The sequence below is a fragment of the Poeciliopsis prolifica genome, unplaced genomic scaffold (genome assembly GCF_027474105.1).
Source record: "Poeciliopsis prolifica strain line A6 unplaced genomic scaffold, Auburn_PproV2 SCAFFOLD060, whole genome shotgun sequence".
Taxonomy (NCBI): Eukaryota; Metazoa; Chordata; class Actinopteri; order Cyprinodontiformes; family Poeciliidae; genus Poeciliopsis; species Poeciliopsis prolifica.
The window spans coordinates 1508404-1534272 of record NW_026562435.1 but is presented as its reverse complement, the minus strand read 5'-3'; the positions used below and the strand labels follow the sequence as shown (position 1 = coordinate 1534272).

At 39.4% G+C, this 25869-nt stretch overlaps 1 protein-coding gene across 1 annotated transcript; it reads right to left on the bottom strand.

The window, feature by feature from the left end:
• Nucleotides 1-1018: 1018 nt before the first annotated feature.
• Nucleotides 1019-3755, bottom strand: glulb (glutamate-ammonia ligase (glutamine synthase) b). The gene is made up of 7 exons (XM_055060541.1): nucleotides 3626-3755; nucleotides 2841-3024; nucleotides 2593-2754; nucleotides 2361-2507; nucleotides 2157-2284; nucleotides 1877-2076; nucleotides 1019-1793 (listed from the first exon to the last, which is right to left on the bottom strand). Exons 2-7 carry the CDS (start codon nucleotides 3004-3006, stop codon nucleotides 1475-1477), a joined length of 1122 nt encoding a protein of 373 aa, XP_054916516.1. The 5' UTR covers nucleotides 3007-3024; nucleotides 3626-3755; the 3' UTR covers nucleotides 1019-1474.
• Nucleotides 3756-25869: the final 22114 nt, after the last annotated feature.

Here is a 25869-nt window from a genome sequence, read left to right as displayed (position 1 = left end):
TTCACAGGCTTAATGGAGTTCAAAAGGTTATGGTGGTGACAGATTTTCTTTAATATGCTTTCAAGGTTCCTTCCGATTTTTAGAGATCTCTCCCTCTGTCAAAAAAAAAAGGGTTATGTGAAGAGGCTTAGTGTCTCAGCATTGAAGAACTGTAAGTGTCACCACTAATTATAGTTCACAGGCCTTGAACTTAAACTGTAACACACTGACAAGCTTGGCAACCTTAGGATAAATTAAAAAAATTATACAAATCAGAGAAAAGAGACTTGTAGATAGAATTTGAATGATCAGACATGAGTTGATGCCGGTGAACAGCAACCTTGTTTCTGTCAGATTGTCCCAGGAAAGCCAGGAATACAATGCATTAGCTTGTCAAGATCAATGAGTGAATGACTGAATGTCATGTAAAATCCTTTGGACTTGATAGGGCACCACACAAGTACAAGGCATCTAAAAAGAAAAAAAAATGTTTTCTGTAATCTTGGTAATAGAACCTGTTCAGTGGGTTTGACAGACTTGCATGACTCAGATCAAGGTTAGGGTTTGTTTATGTCACCCAAACTTACTGTAATTGACAACTTTGAGTTTGGGGAGGCAACTTCTGGTATAATGCACAGCATGGTATTATTTGTTTAGGGATTTCCAAACAGAATTTGCCAGGTTGTTCCTCAATTCTGAACAAACAACCCTTGTGTCGTCCCCATCTTGCCCTTTAAACTTGATCAGGGCTTGTTTCAAGACAACACATCAGAACAGACTAGTCTTAGCCTCACAGTCAGTTAGTTCTTCTGAAGTCAGTTCTGACAAGATTTACTCATGTCCATTGTAACTTCAGTCTGTTTGGTCCTGCTTAACGGAGATGATGTGCACGCAAGTCCTCTAAATGAAGCACTGTTTGCTAAACATTACAGCACATTTTCTTTAACAGCAGTCACATTTCAGAGATTCAGCTGACATTCTGCTCGTGACAAGCTGGTTTGTGTCAGAGTGGAACTCAGGGAAAACGTGCAGAGAAAAATAAAAGTAAAAACAGAAGCAATTTATTGAGTCAATAACTTGTGTAAAAAGACAAGGCAAACATGCATCATTTACAAGCGTATAAAGGGAAAAACTGGTTTACACTTAGTGACAAACTGGACAGGTCAATGTTTTTTTTTTTTTAAAAACTAACATTCAAATGCCTTTAAGATTCTTTGACTGATTATCTAATGACTACAGCAACAAGTTGAGGCACTTTAACAGCTTATATTAGTAAAAGCTAAACAGACAATGGTGTACATTACAGAAAGGATAACCTGAAATGAACAAAACCCACTGTTAATAAAAAGGCAGTGTTTGCAACAGTGGATGCACAAAACTAAATGCGAAGATACTTTAACTATTTAATTTGTCAAACAACAAATTAAAAACAAGTAAAGTCTTTCTATCGAGTTTTAAAATAGGCGGGTGGCTAAACAAAGCTTAAATAGTGACACTATTTGTTGTAGTCTATGGGTTCATCACCTTCTTCTTTGAGCAAACAGGTGCGCACCAATGCCTGCGTCACCATGTAAGGGTCACAGTTGGCGGACGGGCGGCGGTCCTCGAAGTAGCCCCTCTTCTCTTGTCCCACCGTCCGGGGGATGCGGATGCTGGCCCCACGGTTGGCCACACCAGCCGAGAACTCATCGATGTTTGAGGTTTCGTGATGACCGGTCAGACGCCTGGCGTTGTCGAGCCCGCCTTTAGGGTCGTACGCCCGGATGTGATACATGTGTCTCTTTGCCAGCCTCTCAATGGACTCTTCAATGACTCTGGGGGAAGAGATGTATAGGATTAGGAAACGCTGAATCATGAAGTTATCGGACAATACTCAATCGACTGGTTGGGTCCTTACTTGAGTCCTCCTGCCTCACGCATCTCCTTGGTGCTGAAGTTGGTGTGGCAGCCAGCGCCGTTCCAGTTCCCTGAGATGGGTTTGGGGTCGAAAGACACCACCACGCCAAAATCCTCACAGACTCTGTGAAGGATGAAGCGAGCAACCCAAAGATGGTCCCCCATGTTGATTCCTTCACAGGGTCCGACCTGGAACTCCCACTGAAACAGCAGCAGCAACATCTATGTCAATTACCATGCACGTAAACAATGTCTTCTGTGATTTGTTGAGGGAAAAGTACCTGTGCTGGCATGACTTCAGCATTAGTGCCACAAATCTGAACCCCAGCATACAAACAGGCTCGGTAGTGGGCCTCCACAATGTCCCGGCCATATGCCTTATCTGCTCCAACTCCACAATAATAAGGCCCTAAACGGTCAAAAATATGTTAAGGTTAGCAATTGAGGTGGCTCTTCAAAATGTATGTAGCAACTAAAGATCTCACCTTGTGGACCCGGAAACCCGTTGGAGGGCCAGCCAAAGGGATGTCCGTCTGTACCCAGGATGGTGTATTCCTGCTCCATACCAAACCATGGATGGTGCTGCTCCACCATCCCCATAATCTGTTTACAGCTCTGCCGAAAGTTGGTCTCTTTTTGGGAAGCAAAAGAAAGTAGTTAGAAAATAAACAACAACAAAAAAAGATCTTCTTTGGCTTCTTTTTTCCTTCTGCTCACCTGCTGGCTTGCGGTTGTACTTCAGCACCTCACAGAACACCAGCTTATTGGGGTCCCTTCTGAACGGGTCCCTGAACATGACCACAGGGATGAGGTACATGTCGCTGTTAGAACCCTCTGACTGATACGTACTAGAGCCGTCGAAGTTCCACTCAGGAAGATCTAACAGAGGAAAGGGAAGATCAAAAACCTGCAACAAGCACCTGAGGGCAACAGTTCAACCTCATTTTAACAGATGTTGATCGAACCGTCGATTGTTTTCGGTTCATAATCTAGAGTTCTGGTCTTGCATCGCAGTCCCTCTCCTGTTCCATCTATCCATATGTACATGGCTTGGACCTTTCCTCCCTGAGGGAGCTCCATGTACTGCTGCTTAACAGCTTTGCTCAGTTTTGAACTTGCTGAGGTGGCCATCTTTCCTGACCCTGTGACCTACAGAGAGAAGACAAAACAGGATGGGCTTCTCTGTTGGAATCATTTTGTTTTAATAAACATTCCTGTTTATACAACCGCTCAGTAAACAGAATGTAATGTTCAGAGAGTCATCAATCTTAAAAAAAAAAAAAAAAAAAAAAACATTAACTATCAATGTCACATTACCACAAAGTCATAAAAAAGATTAAAAACGGCCATCTTCCTAAAACCATGGGCTATATCTTTTTTTTTTTTTTTTCTTGGCCAAAAGTAATTTTTTTGTGTGCCAAGTTTACCTTTTGGCACAAAAAAAAATGGCGACAATATGACTTATTACTTTAGGAAGGTGACGAAATATAAATCTAATGCAAACTTTATGGGCAGCATTGTAGATACGAAAGGTTAGTTTGATGTCAAATGAACTGTAGTGAAGGCTAACTGTTGAACATTTCTGAATAAAAATGGCAGCATCACTGACAAACATTACAAAGCCATCCTTTGTTCTGATCCAGCTGCGGACTCAGAGCCTACGGAGGTAAGGAGAAAGTTTGCGACAGACGAAGGAAATGATGGTAACAAGTCAGAAGAACACGTTTACTGACGACAGAAACTCACATACCTGATGTTAAGTGTAGAAAAATATCGAAAGATCAAACGAGGATCTTGCTCTGTGCTCGAAGTGTCTCTTTTTATTGTTGTTCATTCCTGCTGACCCGCGGCTGCTCCTTTGCATTTATATCCCTTCCTAGCATCTCCGCCGCCTCCCATTGGTCCGAAGCGAAACGTCATCAGGCCGTGATAAAGGGATGGAGAAGGCACGCGCTCTGACACTTCACCGGCGAACAAAGCAAGTACCCCCCACACCTCACATTTCATCAAAAGAAAGACTTTCAGCCGCCAAAAGAGTCACAAAAAGTATGAATGAAGACCCGGACACTAAGAAGACATGATAAACTGCATCTAAAATGAGACGCAAACTGTACAAAAAGTTCTGGTTGGAGTGGGAACGTCAACAAACCGAGTGGTAAACAAAAAGTGTGCCCTCTAGTGTCCGGTACCTGCCTGTTCAAACGGTTTTCTTGCGTGAAGTAATGAAAATGGAAATGCATTTTAAAAAATGTCTTACTTAAAATGTAAACATTAATTGAAAAAAATAATTATATTCAAACTATGAAATATTGTCTTATTTAAAAATAGGGATAATTTGATACATTTCATGCTTAAATATCCGAAGATAATTTAATATATATATATTACTTGAAATGTGGTAATTAAATAAAAAGTGTGGATGTCTTACTGAAATAGAAAAAGAAAACAAAAAATGTAAAAATATAAATGGCACCGTCTTACTCAATACAATGATCAGATAAATTCCTTTATGTTGTCTTTATTTAAAAACATCTTACCCTTTAATCAATAAAAGAAACACATAAAATGTCTAAATAAACACATGGTCTTCTTAAAGTTTCAAATATTATTTAATTAATATGTAAAATTTCAACAATAGCACTTTTTAAATAGTTTCTTGATTTGTTTTACAATTCTCAAATTGTGACTGTTTTGTTGTCATTTTTCAGTTTTTATGGCAAATCTGGATGAGAAATTTTTAAATGTCCAACTTTTGCATTTTGAGGCCATTTGTAAACAATTATATCCATGTCCATTTTGCATACCTGCCTATAACTCCTTAGGAAGGGGACAGTGGGGTCAGAAAGGTCATCCAGTCCATCAAGGGGCCATAGGAGAGACACAGTGCAGAAATAATGCACACACCTGTGAGCAATTCAGTGAGGGAAATTAACCTTAAATGTCTGTTTGCATTAAAGAAGGAACATGCAGAGCTTCACCCACCCACACACACACACACACACACACACACACACACACACACACACACACACACACACACACACACACACACACACACACACACACACACACACACACACAGAGATACGCAGATACACAGGTTGAACAACAAGCTTCTGTGTGTAATTAATCTATACAATGTTCCCACTTAGTACTGAAGTTCTTGAAATAAATGGGCTTTTCAATAATATTCTAATTCATTGAAATGGGTCTGCACAGTATTATATAAAAATTTGAATTAAAGCTTGGTGGAAAACTTAATATAGTCCAACTGGATTGTTCCTAAATCACTCAGAACCATTTCAGTCCTTAACCTTTCTAAATATAATCAGATTCAGAAAATAAAACCGTTAAGTTGAACGGAAATAGAATGAATAGACTTTGTTGTGCCCTGGTGTGGGAGTCCTGGGTCAGCTATACTTGTATTTAAAATACAAGATTAGATAACAAAGAAGAACGATGGCTGAGGTCATGGTTTGGTTCCAATAAACATGAAAACAGGTCCGCTCATATAGAGTTGCAACATCGGTGACCTGGGAACTGGGAATTGCATGAACAAAAAATTGGATTCTGACAGTCTGAGGTCTGCATAGCAACAGACAGAACCGTCGATTTATGCTCCAGGTTGGTTTTCACTCGTTATCTGCCTGAAACACGGGGAGTGGGCTGGTGCAAAACATGTTTCTACTTACTTACTTACTGCAGACAAGACAAGATGGCTCTCAGCATTTCACACATTTCACATCAAGTCCATCCCAATACGTTCATAAGTTGTCCGCAATTCGTTACATTACCACAAAACCTTTTGGTATTTTATTTGAGTTAGATGAATGAAACGCGTCACTACACATTGCAGCCAGTTTGTGGCTACAACAAGACAAAACGTGAAAAAGGAAGAGTATGAATACTTTTCAGGTACTGGAGGAAGACACATGAAAGATGGAAGCAATTATTGAATACTTTTAAGTGAAGACCTAAACTAAAATATGAACGCCTGAGCTGAAACGTGAACCACACTACATTTCTTTCTTTTTGACAGCTACATAAATCATTTCTTTTGAGCACTGTTTTTAAAAGTTCTTCTTAGGTACCAAAATGAACCTTGGCTTTTGTTGCATAGTAATGGGTCAGTAGGATTTCACTGATGATGACTCCTGAAGAGTCAACCAAGAATGAAAATACAAATCCAGAGCACTAGTACATGTTCTGCCTGTCGAGCAGAAATCGTGACCCAGTTTCCCCGCCAGCTTCCTCTGTGTTGGCAGACGGAGATGTAAAAATAAAAGTGCCATGGCAGCATTTCCACTTTGATTCTGGAAAGCTTGAGTTTTTATACCCACAAAGTTGTCAAGTGGAATGGTGGAGAAAAAAATGCAAATATGTGTTCAGCTTCAACAGAACTCTGATGTTTCCACTTTATAGTTCCAATTAGAAACACGTAAGACCTGATTAAGGCAAAGAGAATAAAGTTCTATAATGTTGCTGAATTGATAAAGCTCCCAATGAGAGACAGATGTTTGCTGTGAGTCTCCAGGGGGCGCTGGGGAGCTCTAACAGGATGTCCAGACTGTGGTGGACACAAGCTCAGAAAATAAAACACTTTTTAATCTATCACAGCTAAGAAGCTCAAAACTACAATTGTGTCTTAGGGCCATGTAGATTTAAAAAGAAGAAAAGAGGAGAACATTTGTGAGAAAAAAACTCTGAAATTTTTAGATTATTCTCAGTTTCAAAGGTTTTGAACTTTGAAACTGAGAGTCAAACTCCTCACTTGGAAATTTCTGATAGCCTGAAGTTTTCCATGTCAAGGAATAGCACCAAATTACAGCAGAAAAACACCAACAGTTGTAAGAGATTTGCTATTTTCATATTTGAATCATAAAACAACCAGGGACAGCTTTGATGTTCCCCAAAACACAGAAATCCAATCAAAAACACAAAAATACTAATCAACAGCCTCAGCAATTTATATGATTCAAAGACTTGTCACCAAAAATAGCAGTTTCAGAACATGCTTGTTTTACTCTTTTGAAAGGCTTGTGGTTAATTCGTATTTCCAGCCTCTTCCCATTTTTACCTTCCTGGAAAACGTTTCATGTTGTGATGCAGCAGAGTGAACATGCAGTACAGATAAAAAAAAAAAAACATTGTTCAAAGTATCAGGGATCAGCAGGCTGAAATGCTGTTTCTTTTCTTGTCGTATTAACTTCTGCCACTAGGTGGAAGCATCCTTCTATTTAACAGGTATTGTTTGTCACACAAACACAGATGGGAACAAAAACACTAGTTTACTAGATACTGTAGTGAAAGACAAATGACAACATATGGAGGAACAGAAGAAATAAGCAACAATAAAATAGAAAACTATGCAGTTGTGACGTAAAAATAATTACATAGTTATGACTCAATTGCAGCTTCAAATCTTGATATATGCAGTTGAATTTACTTAAACTGTGAAACTCCTCTTTGGATTTTCTGTTGGCTTGTATTTTGGGGATTGTTCTATCTGCCCTTCTTCTTGAAACACTCGCAGGCAAACTGCTTCCCTGTTGTTCACACGCAGCTTGTGCCACAAAATGTCATTTCTCCCAGAGCCAGTGTAATGACCTGGTGAATTGCTGTGCTTCCAGGAACAGCTGCTGTTAGCTTTGGCATTTTCTCCTTTGCTTCCTCAACAGCTTCGCTTTTCACAAAGAACTTACACAGTTGTGTTTGTCTCAATCAAACCCCTGAATAACTGCTCTGCATCTGGGATGTCACGGCCCTTTCCCACCACCATCTCTCAGCCGTTCTTTTTAAGGCTCCCCTAACACCATCAAGTACTCATTTTCCATTACTGGCCTTGAAAAGAATTTCCTGAACCAGCCTTAGATCTTCTTCTGTTCACTTTTGTGGCAAAACTGAACAGAAGCACTTTTTAAGCACTTTTTAAGCACGACCCGTTGCTTAAAAAGTGCAGCACGGACGCTTGTGAACGTCGTGCCTGAATGTAATCCAGCATTACATTCAGCATCTGGCATCTCGGCCAGATGCTGTTTACTGGCCGAGGCTGTGTTAAAGCACCCAGGCTCTGGGTCTCCACCAACATGGACTGCCTGAATGTAGGAACTGTATTTGCAGCTGTAATTATCTGATAAATGAACATGAATCACAGCCTCTTCCCCTAAACTCTGTAGCTCAAGCTGCTTGATGTTAAAGCTAAAATCGTTTGTGTGGCCATGGAAACGTTCGGTTAGGTCCCCTCATGTGATCTCTACAGATTTTTTGACTTTCACCTTGACTGTGGCCTTTCCTCCCTTTTTCTCTGTCTCCTTCTCTTCTGTGACCGTTTGGGTAAAGGATGTGTTTCAGTCGTTGTCTTCATACATGCCAGTCTTGCATCAGCTCTCTCCATCACTCTTCAATATTGACTGAATTTTATGTGTCGTGTTCAGAGGGTTGAATTCATGACTCAAAAGGGGCAAAGGTGACTGAAAAGTGAGCAGGAAATATTCTCCTCTGGGTTCTCAGACTCATTAAATTTACAAGCGACTTGAGAAAAAAACAAGGCCAAAGTCGCAACACTGAAATAAAATGAGAATGAAAATTAATTTTCATCTGCATGTGAAAAAAACTGAGAAATTGCACTATTTGTATTCGACTGGTGTTATCCCATAATATTATATGTGTGTATTACATTACTGTATGAGGCTAAAATCAGGGACCTTTTAGCCTTTAGCTTATGGTACATCCGTTCCTCCTGACCGTTGCTTCCAGCTTTCTGCTGCTCCTGTCTGCTGTCCTCTGTAGCTGCTGTGTTCTCAGTGCAGGACTTCAGCTTTGGTGATATACAAATAAATACTAATAATGTTTAGCATTTATGCACATGCATGAATTATTTTGTTAAATCCGAGGATACAATTTGGACAAAGTTTCTAAGTGTTTACAAAAAATTTGATTTACACATTAACACGATGAACAACAAATGAAATGTGTGTGCATTTTCCCTAAATGAACAAGGGGGGGAAATACATAATTTGAGGCCAAAACTAAAACCAAATCTTTGAGATAGAGTTGAGAAACTGCAATACAAAATCAAATGATATTTCAAGAGGAAACTAAAGTTTCGATCTTACACGACTATTATTGGTTCGATACTGATATTGATAATTATTTCGTCTAGTTTTTCTCACTGACATAAACTAGGTGTCATTTGTTGAGGTCTTATCAAAAAGTTTTATGCTTTCGCAAATCTGACTCTGATGTTTGAAAGACAAACCAAGTAAGATTTCATATGGGACAAAGACTGAGATTCTGACCTACATGTGTGTTACGGCTTGATTTGTGTTCCAAGTGGAAGCTGCTTAGGGACGCGTTAATTATCCCAGGGCTCTCCTCTTGTCTGCCATTGGTCGGCATTATTAGTGTAGATTTCACTGAGCTCCTTCTGTACCTGATGATGTGAACAGAGATAATAAAAATCAGCCTAAACCAAATGAGAAATATTGTTAATTGGCCAACTTATTTCATTTCAGTCAATTATTGAAAATTATTAGTTTCTTTTCACGAGGAGGTGATTACATTTTTAATGGAACATTTAGTTTTTGAAATGACCTTTTTCAATTAAATCTCTTTAATTGAAACTGTATCTTGTTCAATTACTGAATGTTATTTAATTAAACTGTAACACAGATATGTAGGACACTTGTCAAAATCTGGCACCTTTTTTGGCATATTTAACTGTAACCAAGCCAACATGTCTGTAACATGTATGAGTGAAAGAGTTTCTTCCATTAAGAATCACAGTCTTCATCAGTTTGGCATATTTTAGCAAGTTTTTTAAAAATCACCTTTCATTTATTGGACAAATCAGTCTCATATTTTATATTTTAAATAATTCAATCTGTTCAGCAGAAAAAGAATACAACTAACGTGAATCACTTATCAGTAAAATGTGTAATTAATCGCAATTAATCTTGTTTCTTTCTTTTTTTTTTTTTAACAAATTCCAATATTTGACACAATATTGAAAATGTTCCAATTGCTGTTATTCAGTGGCTACATCCCATCATCCAGTTCAAGATGCGTTGACCTTAAAGATCTAGAACCTTTACATTCTACACACCTAACACAACAATGCTGGAGGGAAGAAATGAAATGCTTTTCATTTTTTTACAGAGCAGAGTTTTTGTCTTTTAGTTTCATATTTGCAAATGCTGAACCTCTCTCTGAGTCACATTGGATTTAAGTGAAAATGTTCCCTGTTTGTCTACATAATTTCATGTTTTCCACATGTTCCTTTTGTCATGTTTATTGTTCTCTAATAATTTATTTATGTACTCCTTCTTGCAATTACGTACATGAGAGGTTAACTGGTTTTTATACTTTTTTATATTTGGCTTCAATAGTCCTATGTTGTGTAAAATTTTTATATACTGCAGTTTTTATTTTACAAGTGTTTTGTAGTCTCCTTGACATCCATGGGTTATTTGTGTGCCCTAGCTTTTTATAGTGTAATTTTACACAGTTTTTGTCATAAAGAATCATAAATTCTCTCAAAAACTCCTCATAAGCCTCATCAGTATCATATTCTTTGCATATTAATTGCCACTCTTGCTTTAAAATATCTGCTCTAAGTGTTTATGTTCATTCATCAGTCTTAACTCTTACATAAAATGGTTTATTTTAATGTTTTTTTGTTCCTGTTGTAACAATTATACAGTATAATTGGACACTGGCAGGTGGTTGCTGATGTCATTTACTAGTAATCCATTTCTAACTTGTTTTCCAAATCATTTGAAACAATATTGTGGCACAGTGAACTGTTGTTCTATCGACCTTAGCAAGAGAATTAACAGGACTCTAACAATTTACTACTGAAAATGATTGAACAGTTTAAATTACCCTGATACTCTGATACAGTACATTACCTCTTAGTAATCAGAAAATACATTCCCTGAGCTATTTTGACCTCAGCTCTGATGACATCACACCGAGCTGACAACATTCCAGTTAACATTCAGAGGAGTTGAGATTTCAACATGTCAGCTCCCGAGTAGTCATTGTTCGTACTACTATTGTTCCTCTACTCGGCATGGACACACAGGAAGACGTTCCAGCTGGTTCTATGTGAGAATATTTTTGATTGCAGTGAGCCATCCTCATTCTTTTCTTGTCGTATTGAACTCTTCCACCAGGTGGCACTGTCACTCAGTTAACAGGTATTGATTGTCATATAGGTAGGATCAAACATTAGGTTCTGAAAGTAGTCCCTAATTACTGTGGTCAAATCAAAAAACATCAAGCCAAACTCATCCAGCACATTTCCTGACAAGGGATCTGATCTGAACCTCTTTTGCTTTGGGAAGCCGGATACTTTGGTGGGTAATTAGAAGTAATGAAACAGCAGCAAATACAAGGTGCAGTGACAGTCATTCCACAGCTCAAACAGAACCCAGAATGGACTCTGATGTGTTTCCTAAAAGCCTCTCCAACCCTTTTAATTACATCTCTGTGATAAGTGTTCACTTTGCACAATAATAAAAAAAAGAAAAGAAAACTGTGTCAATTGGCATGCAGAACAATGTTTAACATATCAGAAAATGAATCTACACGGCACTTTGAATTAAAAGTTTCAGACTGGAATAAGTGGGGCAGGCCAGCTGAGAATGCCATTGTATTTGGTCTAAATGACTCCTTTGTTAGCACTGCTGAAAAGCAATTAAAACAGGGATTGGAGTGTGGTGGTGTTCTCCAACTTGTCACTATTATATTCTGGAAATGAGGGGAATAGAAAAACCCCTCTGTGTGTGTGCTGTCTTTTCAAACTGCAGCTCAAACTCATTTATGTGGTGGTGTTGGAGCGACCAGGCCTCTGAACGGACAGAGCTGAAGCTGTAGCGGGAGCCGCGGATCGTTCCTGTCACGGAGGTTCTGTTTACTCCAGTTGTTGCTATGGAAAAGATGAGCCTCTCTGATGCCTCACACTGGTTGAAGACCCTGGACTGTGCAGCTTGAATCCAAACGCTGCTTCAGCCTATGTTTCAGAAACAACAGGACTTTCCCAATGCAGCTCATCTTCAGATTTCTTCCTGAAACGTGAATCATTCTATGGGAAGTGTTTTATTAGGCATCGCATCGTCTGGATATGTAATAAATCCAACATGTTTCATTAGGCATCAACTAGATATGGTACATTTACAGACTAATCACAGTGGATCCTTAAGAAGGCAGTGTTATGTATTATCCAGGCATATAGCATAACTGAGTAACTGTTGACTTCAGTTGTTAAAAAATATGACTTAAAAGAAATTTGACTTTTTAATTTAACACCTTGAAATTGAGCCTCTGTTTCCTGAAAAACTTCTGCTCTTTCTGAAATTCCACCTTCAGGAAGTCATCACAACATGGCTCCTCTGTTAACCCTTTAACAATGTCTTTCATTGCTGTGAGAAGTAGCTTTTATAATGAGCTCCGAAAATAAAATACTCAGCTCCATCGGGTTTTTGCTAATTGCTGCTGGCTAGTCTGAAGGAACTGACTGAGCCAGTCTGAAGGCGGGCTGCTCTGTGAGGTGGAAGCTTGTGAGCTGCAGCCCTGTGGAGGAGCTTTGTCCTCGAAGGCGGAGCTAGGTCCCCCCAGGCGTTTTGCACAGCTGAATGGTTGCCATGGAAGATTAAATTATTCCTCAAACATGAATGAAAGAATCAAAGCAACACTCCAGGTTTGTTTTTGATAAGGGAATAACATAGTTGATTTTATTTCAAAAGTTCACTCTCCTCTAGGCCTAATCAGTCATGTCAAACTTTTCTCATCTTTATTGCAACAAATAACTTAGTCAACTGGAAATCTTGGTAAACTGTAAGAGGCTCTGACCAAAGACTTTCTTCATGTCATTGTTCATATAAAGGCCAGGTCTGTTGAGTGTATGACCAGAGGTTGTCCTATCAAACATTGAGCCATTTGAGCTATGGATCTCAACTGCTCCTCCAGAGTAACCATGGCTGCTTCTCTAACTAATGCTATACTTGGGTTCCCTCTTAGCTTAGGCTGAAAACACTTAACTATTTTCAGAGCGATGGATTGATCGTCACTCTGGAACAATGTTCAACACTTTTGAACCTTCTTCAGCAGGCAGAGGTCCGCCTGCCGGAGGCCATTGACTAAAATCAGTTTCCCTAAAACATCCTCTTTTAATTAAACAAACGAGCACAATAAAGGAGAGAAAGGGAATAGGAGATGCCTCTATTATTCCCATGCTAGGAAAAGCTTCATTAATATTTAAACACTCTGTTGGTGCCTCGACAGTTTTTGTTTTTGCCAGTAATAAGGTGGAACGGTGCTGGGAACAGTGCTGGCAGTGCAGAGTTTAGATAACGCTTCACTTAGCTTTGGTTTGAGTTAAAAAAATTAAATAAAACAATGCTGCACCAAAAGGAGATGTTCTCTGGATTCTCCTGACTGAGCTCATTGTTCTTCCAGAGGGGGTGAGGGAGAGCAAGGCCCTGTAAGGGGCAACATGTTAGGCTAATTGCTCTGTGACAAACACCTGCAGATTCATTTTTAAGCTTTGTTATCCAAAATGTATACATGTTCTTAGGTAGTTAAGAGGTCTTTAAAATGCACATTGGAAACGTTAAAACTTTTCTTTTAAAATACGTTGGCGACATTGTGAACATTTACGATCATGTTATATAAATTAGAACAAGTAACTTTTGAAAATTATTTTTGATCAGGTTTCAAACATTTAATTAAACCCACATGTCAATGTTTAACATATTTCAGTCTGATAATAATAATAAAATAATATTCTAATCTTGAATGTCAGCAGAAAATCAGCATAATTAAAGTCCTGAAATACATTCACCTGTGAGAATTAATCCATGTGTGTTTCACTTAGTGGATCATTTTCAATTGTCTAATTTACTCAAGAAACTGTAAATAATAACTATGCTTCATAAAACTTGATGCCAGCAGCACATTAGCAGAGAGTGAGATCAGACATGCTAGTCGAAATAACCGCAGACCTCCTGGGAAATCATTTTGGCCCAATGTCTGGATGAAATATTCTAATCAATGGTTCTGTTAAATAGATGGAGGTTTGAATGGAAATCTGTTTAACTTTTCCATAAATTTAGAAATATTTGTTTCAAACAGAAGACCCATCCCAACGTTTAAATGTCAAAGCATCTTTTCCTTTTGTTTTTGACACAAACTAAAAGGAAACTTTTACATCTTCCATGTTTTCAGAGCATATCTGAGATTAACCAGCAGCTCAAATCAAGACAATAAATAAATAAATAAATGATTTAGGAATTTTCTCCTGATTCCACTGAGCTTGAGAAAGCAGACACAAACAGAAGAATGATCAATGAGTGAGAAGGCCTGAGGGGTAGTGGTTACCAAGACAACTGAGGATATCTGATCGCTAAAAATGACGCAAGACGAAATAACCGAACCGAGTTAAAACTCAGTGAAGCCAAACGCAGCCATTCTAGAACATTCCTGCATGTTTTTCATGTCATAATTCCAGACGTTAGCAGATTCATAGTCAAGCGTTTACTGATCTTTATGACCACTGTAAAAAAAAAAAAAAAAAGGGAAAAAAAAGTGTAAAAGGTATACAATATATATGGACCCTGATAAAAGAAAGGGATGGACAAAACGAGGACAAGAAAATTCCATACTTTAGTAAACTTTGTCAGGTTGCTGTAAAGGGATCCATCAACAAAGAAAAAATGTGGATGATAACTGATATAAAGAAAATATAGCCTTTAATTTCTAGCGCCGCCCACACTGATGTGGGCGATTTTAGGATCTAAAACCTCTGCTGCAGATGCATCTAAACCTTAGGTGCATCTGCAGCAGAGGTTAGAAAAAAGCCAAGATAAAGGTTTGTTTTAATGTGCCTTGATAATGTAATGTAATATAAAAGATTTGTAAAGCTGCTGATAGAAAATTAGCTTGAACGGTGCAGTTCAACAGCCAATCTTCTTTGTGTTTGTGTGAAACTGAGTTTAAACTTTAGACAAGTTGATTCTCGTGGTTGGCTCTGTATATTTCTGAGGTATTTTTGGCTTCAAAACGCTGTGTTTGATAACAATAATTAAAACTTCTCAATGTTTGACATTGTCTAGCAAAATGTTTTTGCATCAGGCCACATAGCTGCTTCATGGATGAGCTGCTCTATGCTGTAGTTGAGGATATGTAATTTGCTCCTGAGTTAAATCATTTTGTAGCTAAAACAAACATTTTTACATCAACTTCTAAGTTGATGTGAAACTTCTGTTAAAATAATTTAAAGGCACCGGTTCTGGCCTGGAATCAGTCCTCAGGCGAGAAAAACTCACCTGGTAACATTACATTTTTAGCTATTGTAGTTATGCTTAAGAGAAACATAATCAAAGAATGTCATGGATATGTGTGTAGAGCTGCACCGATTGCAGGTTTCTGGCCGATCCCTGGTTACCGATATTTAAAAAGCCTGACCTGCTGATTTTGATTTTGGCAGATTTTTTTTTTTTTTTGTCTGAAATGTTGCTAATTATAGCAAGAAAGTTGCTGAGTTTGCAACAGTGAGGTGAATATTGTTAACTGCAATCATGCAGACCTGTTTTGTTGGGCCGGTCTATCAAAGCTCTCACTGCAGAGCAGAAGAGGACAGAGGCTGATTTTTAAGCCTTTGCTGACGAAGACAAGATCAGGGGATAAGATGGGCTTCATGTGTAAGTGTCGACCAATCAAGATGCCCCAAAATTAAGGGAATTGGTGCCCAGAAATCAAATGATCGATAAATCAGTTGGCCAGTAAATGTATCCCATTATACACATACTTAAAGTAAACAGTACTGTCAGAGATGCAATAAGTTCATAGCAGCTGTGTGATCAGCAGCAATCAGCTGTCCTAATGATCGGACTGCTGATTGCAGCCAGAACTAACAGGCCCTAAAACCAAATTTCACTTAGGGCCCCATGAAGGCTTTGGCCGGCCCTGCCTGAGTCTTTTCTTTTTCTTTTTGCTGTTACAAAAACATTGTAAATTAACAGTAGTTTTGAGTCTCTATATCAGTGGTGTCCATGTGTTTTGTCAAAATTGTCATCTCAATATTACACATGGACTGATTCTTTCTTAATTCAAAATAATTAACAATTATTTAAGTGCTGTTTTAATTGAAGTACTTTTTGTAGGAAGAGTGAAAACCATTATAACTGGTTAGAGGTGGTCATGCTTACCATTAAATTATTATAAAGATGAACTCAGGGCTCAATTCTGTAATTTTTTCTTATAGTACAATTTTGTAGCATGACTAATTATGTCAACTTCACTTTTTATAAAAATGCTGTATATGTCAAAAAGGACTTGAGAGGAAACTGACTTTGTAAATTGAAATTGGGCCTCTGTCTCTTTAAAAACTCCTGCTCTTTCTGAAACTCTGCCTTCAGGAAGTCATTACATCATGGCTCCTCTATCAACCTTTTAATCAACAGCATTTTCACCAGCGTTTACTGACAAGCTCATACAATGAGCGCAGCAGACACATTGTTCTACCAGGTGTTCGCTAATTTCTGCTGGCTAGTCTGAAGGAGCTGAGCAAAGGAGTTGGAAGGAGGGCTCCTCTGTGAGTCAAGTGTCCCTCAGCCTTCCCAGCTGTCTGTCAGGAGCGGTGGGAGACTTGGAAACTGTAGCTCAAAGGAGAAGCTTCGTCTTCGAGGACGGTGCTAGATCCATCAGGCGTTCTGCACAGCTCAATGGTTGCCATGGAGATTGATGGTCTCCTTAAAACATGCTTGAAAGAATCAAAGCAACGAGAGAATAACATCAGAGCATGATGAAAAACTTTACATTTTGCTGAACAGAAATATGGCGCCTTGTTTTTGGACTATGACTGTATTTTGCTGCATTTGTTTTAATCCAGACCATCGGCTCCTAAAAACACACTGCCACCGTCTCGGTTGCTTGTCATGTTATCTGCTGGCATGTTTTTGTTCCTTCTCCTTTGGGCCTTTGAGTAACTTTCAAAGAGCTCCAGTCAGACTGACTTTTGCATCAAAGGAAGCAGCTGTTTTGTGTTGGACCGGCGTTCTCTCTGGGCTTGTCCTGCCCCATGCAGTCCTCCTCCTGCTCGCTTCTTAATTGTTGGGAGAAAGTGGAGCACGATGTTCTAGATTGTGGGTGTCATCTTCAGTCTGGCGTCCCCTCGGCTCTCTTCCTCCCTTTGGTTGCGGGGCCCGGGGATCTCATCTCTTTGTTTCGGCCTCTCAGAAAGTCAGGTGGCCCTCAGCCATCCCAGCTGTCTGTCGGGTGTCGCCGCGCATCAGCGTCAAGCGGGGGGTGTTGAGGGTGACAGAGGGGAGGGTGTAAAGCAGAATCTCACTCGGTTTTACATGCTACATTTGCCTTTAATGGAGGGGAAACGGTGTGTGGAGCCGAGGCGCCCCGAATAGAAATCTCCGGCAACACTTCTGCAGCATGTGTAATTAGCGCAGTAAGTTTCCTAATTAGCTTGTTGTGTTGTCAGCGGTGATGGCAGCATCCGGGTGTGAGAGCTGGCTTTGGAGTGAGGTGGGGGGGCAGATGGCAGCGTGGAGCCGAGAGGCTGAGGCTGTGTCAGACGCTCCACTGCCAGGAGCCCACACCCCCATCACCCCCACTCCCCTCCCCACAGCAGCAGAGGTTAAGAATAGAGGAGGTCTTGTCACATTGCATGTAGGAACATCCAGAGTTCTGAGGGCTGATACGCGCCGAGAACAAACAGTCGGCCCCAATGTTTGCTTCTCTCTCCTACTTATTAGTCCCTTTTGGTCAGATTCTGTCACAGATCTGCACCGCCTGTAGCTGAGTTTTGGCCCGGAGTTGACATAAACCAGCGTGGAGCCTATTATCGCTCCCCTCACAGATGGAGAATGTGGGCTACCATCAGATTTACTCCACAATCACAAGATTCTCTGCAGTTGGATCTTTTCTTTTTTTTCCTTCTTCTTCTCTGCATGTCAGAGGAGAAGGGAGGAAAATGTTTTAACGAGATCAGCGGGACGGGACGTACAGGAGGTCAGGAGCAACACTGGGCTGTGTTTGGCTCTAAGTCTGACGTTGTCCTAATGCCGTAAAACTGTCAGGAGCTCCTGCTGCTAAAATTCTGATATTTGGTTGTATTCATCGCAACAAGGCCTGCGTCTCAGATTTGTTCTGACGTGCAGAACAAAAGGCGATCCAAGCAGCTCTTCCTCCTCCAGATGTTGGATTTGATTTAGAGAGAAAAGGTGATGTTGAGGGGGCTGGGTTGGAAAAGAAGGGAGGGGAGAGCGAGAGAGAGGAAAACAAGTTTGAACAGCAACAGCAGCTGCTGCACAAGAAAAAAAAAAGGAGTCGACAGAGCAATGCCGAAAGGTGACAGAAACACACACACACACACACACACACACACACACACACACACACACACACACACACACACACAGTTGTAGGGCAAAAACAGCACAGGGCAAGGTGTTCACTTTGTCATACGACTTCTTGTATATAATATAATCACAACTCAATAAACTGGGCCTCCAGTTTCACAGCAGTTACAGATCTAATCTTAGGTCAGAACAGAAATATTTAGTTTTTGTACTTCACTGAACCCAGAAAAGGAATTAGAACAAACTTAGAATCCAGAGAAACTCATCTACTCATTGCCTCAGATCAACCTTTAGGACCTTCTACTTCACAGAATCAAACATGGAGAACAACACTTCGCTTCTAATATTTTAGAAAAAAAATCTTCAAATTGGTGAATTTTTGGCGTTTAATTTGGAGCCACGTTCCATAGAAAAATCTGTGAATACTAAAGCGTGAGTCGGCAGAGTTTAACATACCTCATACGCTTCTGCTTGTCATGGTAAGTCGGGGAAAAGCTTTTTCACCCCTACATATTCAAATTGACATTTAGGAAGCCTGAGATGCTGCCATGCTGCAGGGCGAAAAGACAAACACGCGTTCGCTTCCAGCTCAACGGCTTTTAGCCGTTTGTCTCATAGTTGGACCTCCTGGAACCGAAAGATGCGTAAAACCAATAAGTAACTAAACCAGACAGTCATTTTGCAGTATTTGTATATTCCGGCTCTGCTGACAATGCTTCTAAAGTGCAAAGTGTGAAACTGATCTACTAACATATAAACTGTAAGAAGTCCAGCTTATTACAGCAAAGATAAAAAGATTTGAGATGGTCATGATCAGGGTGGTGTTAAACTTTCCCAGACATAGTTTTGATTTCAATGAGTCTTTATTTAATTGCTGACTTTTTGTTAGAAATGGCTGATGCTGAAACTTTATTCAATTGGCTCTTTCTTTAGTATGTATAACATGAACTGAGCTGCAGTTACCAGAGTTTTGTGTCTTTGCTCAATGTTACACATACTGACAGCACTGTCCTCCAGTGAGATGGAGAACAGGCACAAGGGGAGGGCAGCACATATCACATGACATTATATGAGCCCCGTGTTTTCATGTCTGGGTCAATAAAAAATTCTGAAAAAGATTTGGAAAAAAAAAATCAAACCAGAATAAAACCATAGGGACTGAGAAATCCCACTTAAAGTTACAGCCTGTAACCTCTATAAAAAAATGTGTTTTACATATAAGTTCAAACTGTCACCATGCTGTTACAGTGTAGTATGACAAATAACTTGTGAAAGAAATGAAATCATCTGCCTTCTCCCAGTGGTAACTAGAAACAACCAATCAGAGCCAGGAGGAGGGCCTTTATGCTGCCAATCATCCTTTGTGTGGTGCTGCTCACTACACAAAAACTGACAGCAGTATCTTCCAGGTAGCAGGAAGAATTAAGAAGTATTCTTTAAAATACTTCTTGATTTGAAAGAAGTATAAAAGTCACTCATTCTTTTTTAAAGGGAAGGGTCCAGTGGCTCTGCAGCCTTCCACACTCTGTTGTCATTTTAGAGGATAAAGTGGTCAGTGGAAGCAACCAGGGTTAGTATTCCTAAGCAGCTGGCTGGGATCAGTAATTAGTTAATTACAGGAACAACTTGTGATGTTTGTTGTCAACCCTGAGATGATTTGCTGACATCCTGTCCGACAACATGAAGGTAAATAATATCCTCAGATATTATCTAAAACTCATGAAACCTTCTCTGCAGTGGGTTTAACATGCATGTGACTTTCAACAGTAAAAAATGTCAAAAGAGAGTTAAAAGTCAAAAAAGCTTTTTGAAAACCAGAGTTCAACCAGAGTGTCCTATATATCGTTGATCAAATTTAATTAAACAACATTCAGTGATTGAAAAAGATATAGTTTCAATTAAAGGGCTTTAATTGAAAAAGGTCATTTGAAAAACTAAACGTTCCATTAGAAATTCAATTACCTTCACACGAAAAAGGAACATAATGTGATTCTTATAACGGACGGTGAAATGGAAGAAGTCGGCCAATTAGCAGGTTTCCCATTTGATTCAGGTAGATTTTATGATCTTTGTTCAGAGTATTAATTACAGAGGGAGCTCTGTGAAAGCCGCGGTCATAATGACGGCCCTGGACTAATTAACGCATCCCTGAGCAGCTTCCAGTTCCAACCCCAACCACATGTAGGTCAGAGATCCCAGTCTTTTGTTCCGTCTGACATTTTATTAGGAAACGGTTGAGTCTTTCAAACGGATTTGGGAAAACCATTTCCTGTTTGTGGTGAGTAGTTTTTGATGTTTAACCACAAGCTGGTGAATCTCTGCTCCCTCTGGCTGCTTCAGCAGGCGTGACAGGTATCAGTCAACCCAGCAGACGAGTCGGCGTGTTTAATTCAGCCACAGCGCACCGTGGGGAAATGGATACTCAGCACTCTGATGACAGAGCTTTGCTGTTTATGCACTCTGCAGGTATTAATTTGCTGGCAATGTTGCTTTTTTATTTTCCTCAGCATATTTATTAGAGCAATACGCGTGCCGAGGGCAAGAACACAGACATTCAGAGATGCTTTTCCAGAGGATTTCCATCTTGGCCGGCGTGCACCGCTGCTTCCCAGCAGCTCTGATTATTTTCAGGACTTAATGTAATACAAGCAGAGAGGATGAAGGTCTACACATACTCTGCAAGTACAGAGAAATTTGTTCTCTCTCACTCGACATGGAAGAACAGGGAAGAACAAAGTTCCATCTAGCCTTGGCATTTCATGCTTCATAGGAACTCGTGCAGAACTCCTGGGAAGTCTTTCTGGGTCTCTCCCGGCGCCGCGCCGTGCCGCGACGTGCCGCCTCCCCCCGCCGCCCCGCGCCGCGCCGCGCCGCGCACCAGGCTGTTCTCTGACACCTCGAAAGCAGAAAGTTCAGCACAAAATACGTCAAGAGCAAACTGCAACAACTCAACAACCAAGACTGCAGTCAGTTTGTTTCTGCACCAACATTTAGTAAGTTCACATGTTTACAAGGAAGTACTGAGATGTTCTCTGATGGAGAAAAGTTGTAAATTTGGGGGGAAAAAAAGAACATTTGAACTTTCCCTGATCAAAAGTATAAATTTACATTATTAAGCTAGGATACATTCTGGTATTACAGAAATGTGTAAAAAAAAGAGACTAAAATTGATCAGACAATTCTCTGAAATTTACTAAATAAAGTTGAAATTAGAGATTAGATATAGTGTCTGGTTTTTAGTCATGTTTACTTTATAGGTTCTTTCTCTTTTAAATTATTAATTATCATTTAATATGCTAATTTTGCCATTGTATGCAGGAGCAGTATTATGTAAAATCAACTTTTTGAAATTCACATCATGTTATTATGTTATTCCCTCATCAAAATCATACCTGGAGTATTGCTTGATTGTTTAATGCATGTTTGAGAAATCCTTTTATTCTCCATGCCAACTGCAGCTGCTCAAAACCTAGCTCCGCCTTCAATGTGCAGCTCCTCCTGAGTACTCCAGTTTCCAAGCTTCTAAGTTTCCACCTCATAGGACTTCCCACTCAGCTCCTTCAGACTAGCCAGCAGCAATTAGCTAACAAATGTAGGATCTATTCATCTGCTGAACTTGTTAAAGGAGCTACTTCTCAATGCTACGCTGGTAAAAACGCTGTTAAAGGCTTAATTGAGGAGCCATGTCCGGTTGGGTATAACAGCTACTCTACTTTCTTGGCTAGCGCACCCTGAACACAAGTGCAACTGTAAAGGTTTAGCTGTAGTTGTTTTGAATTTGATTTTAATGCAAGTCATTTTGACTTTGAATAGAGTATTAAATTAAATTATTTCTCTCAGTACTCTGACATTTAGGAAACAGAAAAAATGTGGGCAATTGAGCTACAACAGGCTGTGATGTCAGACAAAGTGACAACAGATCATGTGTATTTTCATAGAGCGCATGCAAACATTTGTTTTCTAACTATTTATAACTATTTTCTTGTCAGTACAACAAAGACAAAAGTACTGAAATGCTCACTTTGCACCTTTATGTAAGTATGTCAGTAATATTTGTTTTTATGTTTTCATCTTGGGCACTAGTGAGCAGGGTGGCGGTGAACAGAAACTGAATCAGGAAATCCTAGAGTCGATCTTTGACGTGGCTCCTGTGTGTCTTAGCAGAGGCAAACCTGTTCATACCAGTCTGTTTCACATTTTTGAAAACCATCAGACTGTTAATACTGCTAACATTATTCTAAACATTATATATTAATGCATTATAAACAATAATCAAAACTGAGTGTTTCTCCTAAAACTGTTAAGGGAAAAAAAGGAAGAAAAAAAGAATCTGGTGAAGAAGGCCAACTATAACACACACAAAAAACTGCAGAGTTCTAGTACTGGTTGTGTTTTATATCCTTCAAAAGTCTCCTGTTTTCTCCACACACCTCCAGTAAGGAGTACAGTTGCATAATAAAAGCTTTTTATCTAAAGAAAACATCCAGGCAAAGATGGAGCTCCAAATAAAACCTTGTGGGAGATTCAGTTCTGGTCCGATGAAACCTGACCTGGGGAAATGTGGAATCTGTTTATGTGTTTCTACGCTTGAAGTTGGGCTTAAATGAAGTTTAGAACCTGGTTGAGACCAGATCATTAATCACATTCTGATCAAAATGCATGAAAACTCAGGTTACTTAGAAAATATTACTGGTTAACATGACAAGTAACACCATTTAATATATAACAGTAGTGTAACTATCTTGATTATAGTAATGTAACAAATTATATCTAGTTGCTATTTATACAGTGAGTGCCTGTTCTGTTTTACGCTCCACGCTGTTCCACTTCATTTACTGTATTTCATTTGTTTCCTTGTAATCCAGATTCATATCTGTTCATTTTCCACCATATTTAATATATCAAACTTTCCCCAACAATTCTCAGAAAACAAAAATGCATTAATAAATAAATCAGGGAATCATGATGTATTTATAGACTCATGCAAATAATTTCAATAAAATATTTTAATTGACTGACAGCCATCAAAAACTGAAATACAAAATAAAACCCAGAAATTGCAATCATCTCTGGTTTTCTCTATGACACCAATCAGCTCTTCATTTATACATGTTAAATATAACACTAAGAACATGTCTGATGTGCAACATTAGACTGATTAGTCAGTGGTTGATTTGTTTTCAGCTGGAAACTGAAGGAACAAACTTGAGAGCTGAAAGATGGTAGCAGCAGATCCTGTCCAGCAGGGGGCAGTATTACCCAGGCAGCAAGAACAGGCAGAAGCTTTAACTCAGAAAAATTAAAGCAGCGATATAAAAACACATTCTTTATGCTGGTAACCCCACCAGAGGAGCAATGTTATCTGTTATTTCTTTTTGATATGACCATGAACATGTCATATTTCCCAGATTCAAAATTCTGCAGCCACCGGTTCACTTTGCAAACTTCCCAGCTACTAAAGATGTCCACCTGCTGCTAGAATGTCAAAGTTATCAACGTTTAAGTAAAAACATCCGATTCTCACAGCAGATGAACAATGTTGCAAGTTTGGTGGCACATCCTCTAACATGAAATCCTGCTGTTTGACACGATCACACTGTTTTACACCACAAACCGCACAAATTCTCCCCCTTACAGGATGAGTGGATTGTTGTCGCTGCATAATGTCTCTTCACCTCAGTCAGTGTTGTGAAGGTGTTGTTACACAAAGGAGTAGAGAAGAAGATCTATCTATCTATCTATCTATCTATCTATCTATCTATCTATCTATCTATCTATCTATCTATCTATCTATCTATCTATCTATCTATCTATCTATCTATCTATCTATCTATCTATCTATCTATCATTTTTGCTTGTCTGTTTAAGTTTTTTCTATAAAAATCATATATGTATGTAATTGTCATCCAAAAATATTTTAATGCAAAAGATTTTTAAAAAAATGCAATTTATAATTTCAAATCATATATATATAATTTCAAATCATATATATATATATATATATATATATATTATATATATATATATATATATATGAAATATTTTTAGCATTAAAATAGCTTTTAAAGAACTAACATGTTTATTATTTTTATTAATCTTGTTATTATTTATAATATTATTATTGTTGTTGTGTCTTATCTATTGTTAATTAATGTAAGTAATGGTATTTATTAGATATCTTTTTTTTTTTTTTTTTACTGGCATGAAAAAATATATTCCATCCATTTTTTGACAAAACTTAAAACAATTTTGTTTGAAATGTAATCTATACAATAGAATGCTCAATTTGCATTAATAAATAGATGGATAATAAAATAAATCAGTTAAAACACTAACAAGTAAACAAGCTTATGGCTGATGTTATGATATTTGACATCACATATATTATTTTTCCCTCTCCATGTTGGTGTGTTTCCCTCGTCTTCCTTTGTTTATCCCCTGAATCATGTGGGTTTCATCCCAGCAGAGGGTGTGGAGGGGCTGTCAGAGTTGGATTCTGTAGGCGGTGAAGACTGTGTGCGTGTGTGTGTGTGTGTGTGTGTGTGTGTGTGTGGTGTGTGTGCGTGTGTGCGTGTGTACAGGGTGTTTGTGTATAATAAGTGTGACTGTGTGAGTGAAGGGTCGGGGCAGCAGCTGGTCGAGGGCTTTTTTCTGCGCGCCCGCCTTGGGGAGCCCCCACTCCAGCTGTGATTGATGCGCTCCTGTTGCTGACCGTGCAGGGGCTGGAGCACGGGGCCCCACTGAGGGCCCCGCTGAGGGCCCTGCTGAGGCCGATGTTTATTTGTGGTCAGGATGCTCTCCTCTGTCACAGGGCTGTGGTCGTCAAACATCTTCATCGGCACAAACGTCGCTGCCGACTCACGGCTCTCCCTCCCTGCCTTCCGCTGCAGTCAGTGTCTCCTCACAGTGAAGCCTGGTTTTCAGAGTCCTGGTGAGTTTTGCTTTGAAGCAGCCAAATATAGCAGCAGACAGAGGAGTCTAAACAGTCAGGACTGATGGTCCTGTCTCTTTGATCGCAGTGGACGCCGGGTTCAGGGATAAAAAAAGGTTTTTCTGTGTGACATTTTGGAGCATTTCAAGGAAATGATTGGTCAAAGTGCAATCAGCAGGCAGAGCCAGGTTTTCTCCTGCCCCTCCTCCCTTTGGAGGCCCTGGAGGTAAAACTACACCTCACTGGGGTGTAAAACAAGCCCAGATTTTGTTTTCCTTTCAGTCCTGTTCCTTATTATTCCTCCAAAAAGCCGTAGCTCAAATATTGTAATCATACACTTGATTGCTTGAGGCTCATAGCGGGAAATAATTTAATTGTTGCTCCAAACAATGAGCAAACAGACATTTTTAGTTATTAACAGCCACCGCACGGCTTGACATGAAAAACACAAACAACTGCAGAAATCTTCCAGCTCTGACTCCGTAAAACAACAAATCTGACTTTATTAAAATGTGTGCTGCTAGGATACGACACATCCGGCTCTCTGATTTACAGCTACATGCGCTGCTTCCTTGTGACTTCACCCGACCGCTATCCATGTAGAATAGGAACTCATTGTTGTAATTATGAAACATAATGCAGCCATGGCCAAGTCTTCTTTCAGCTAAGAGCTGGAGACTCACAGTA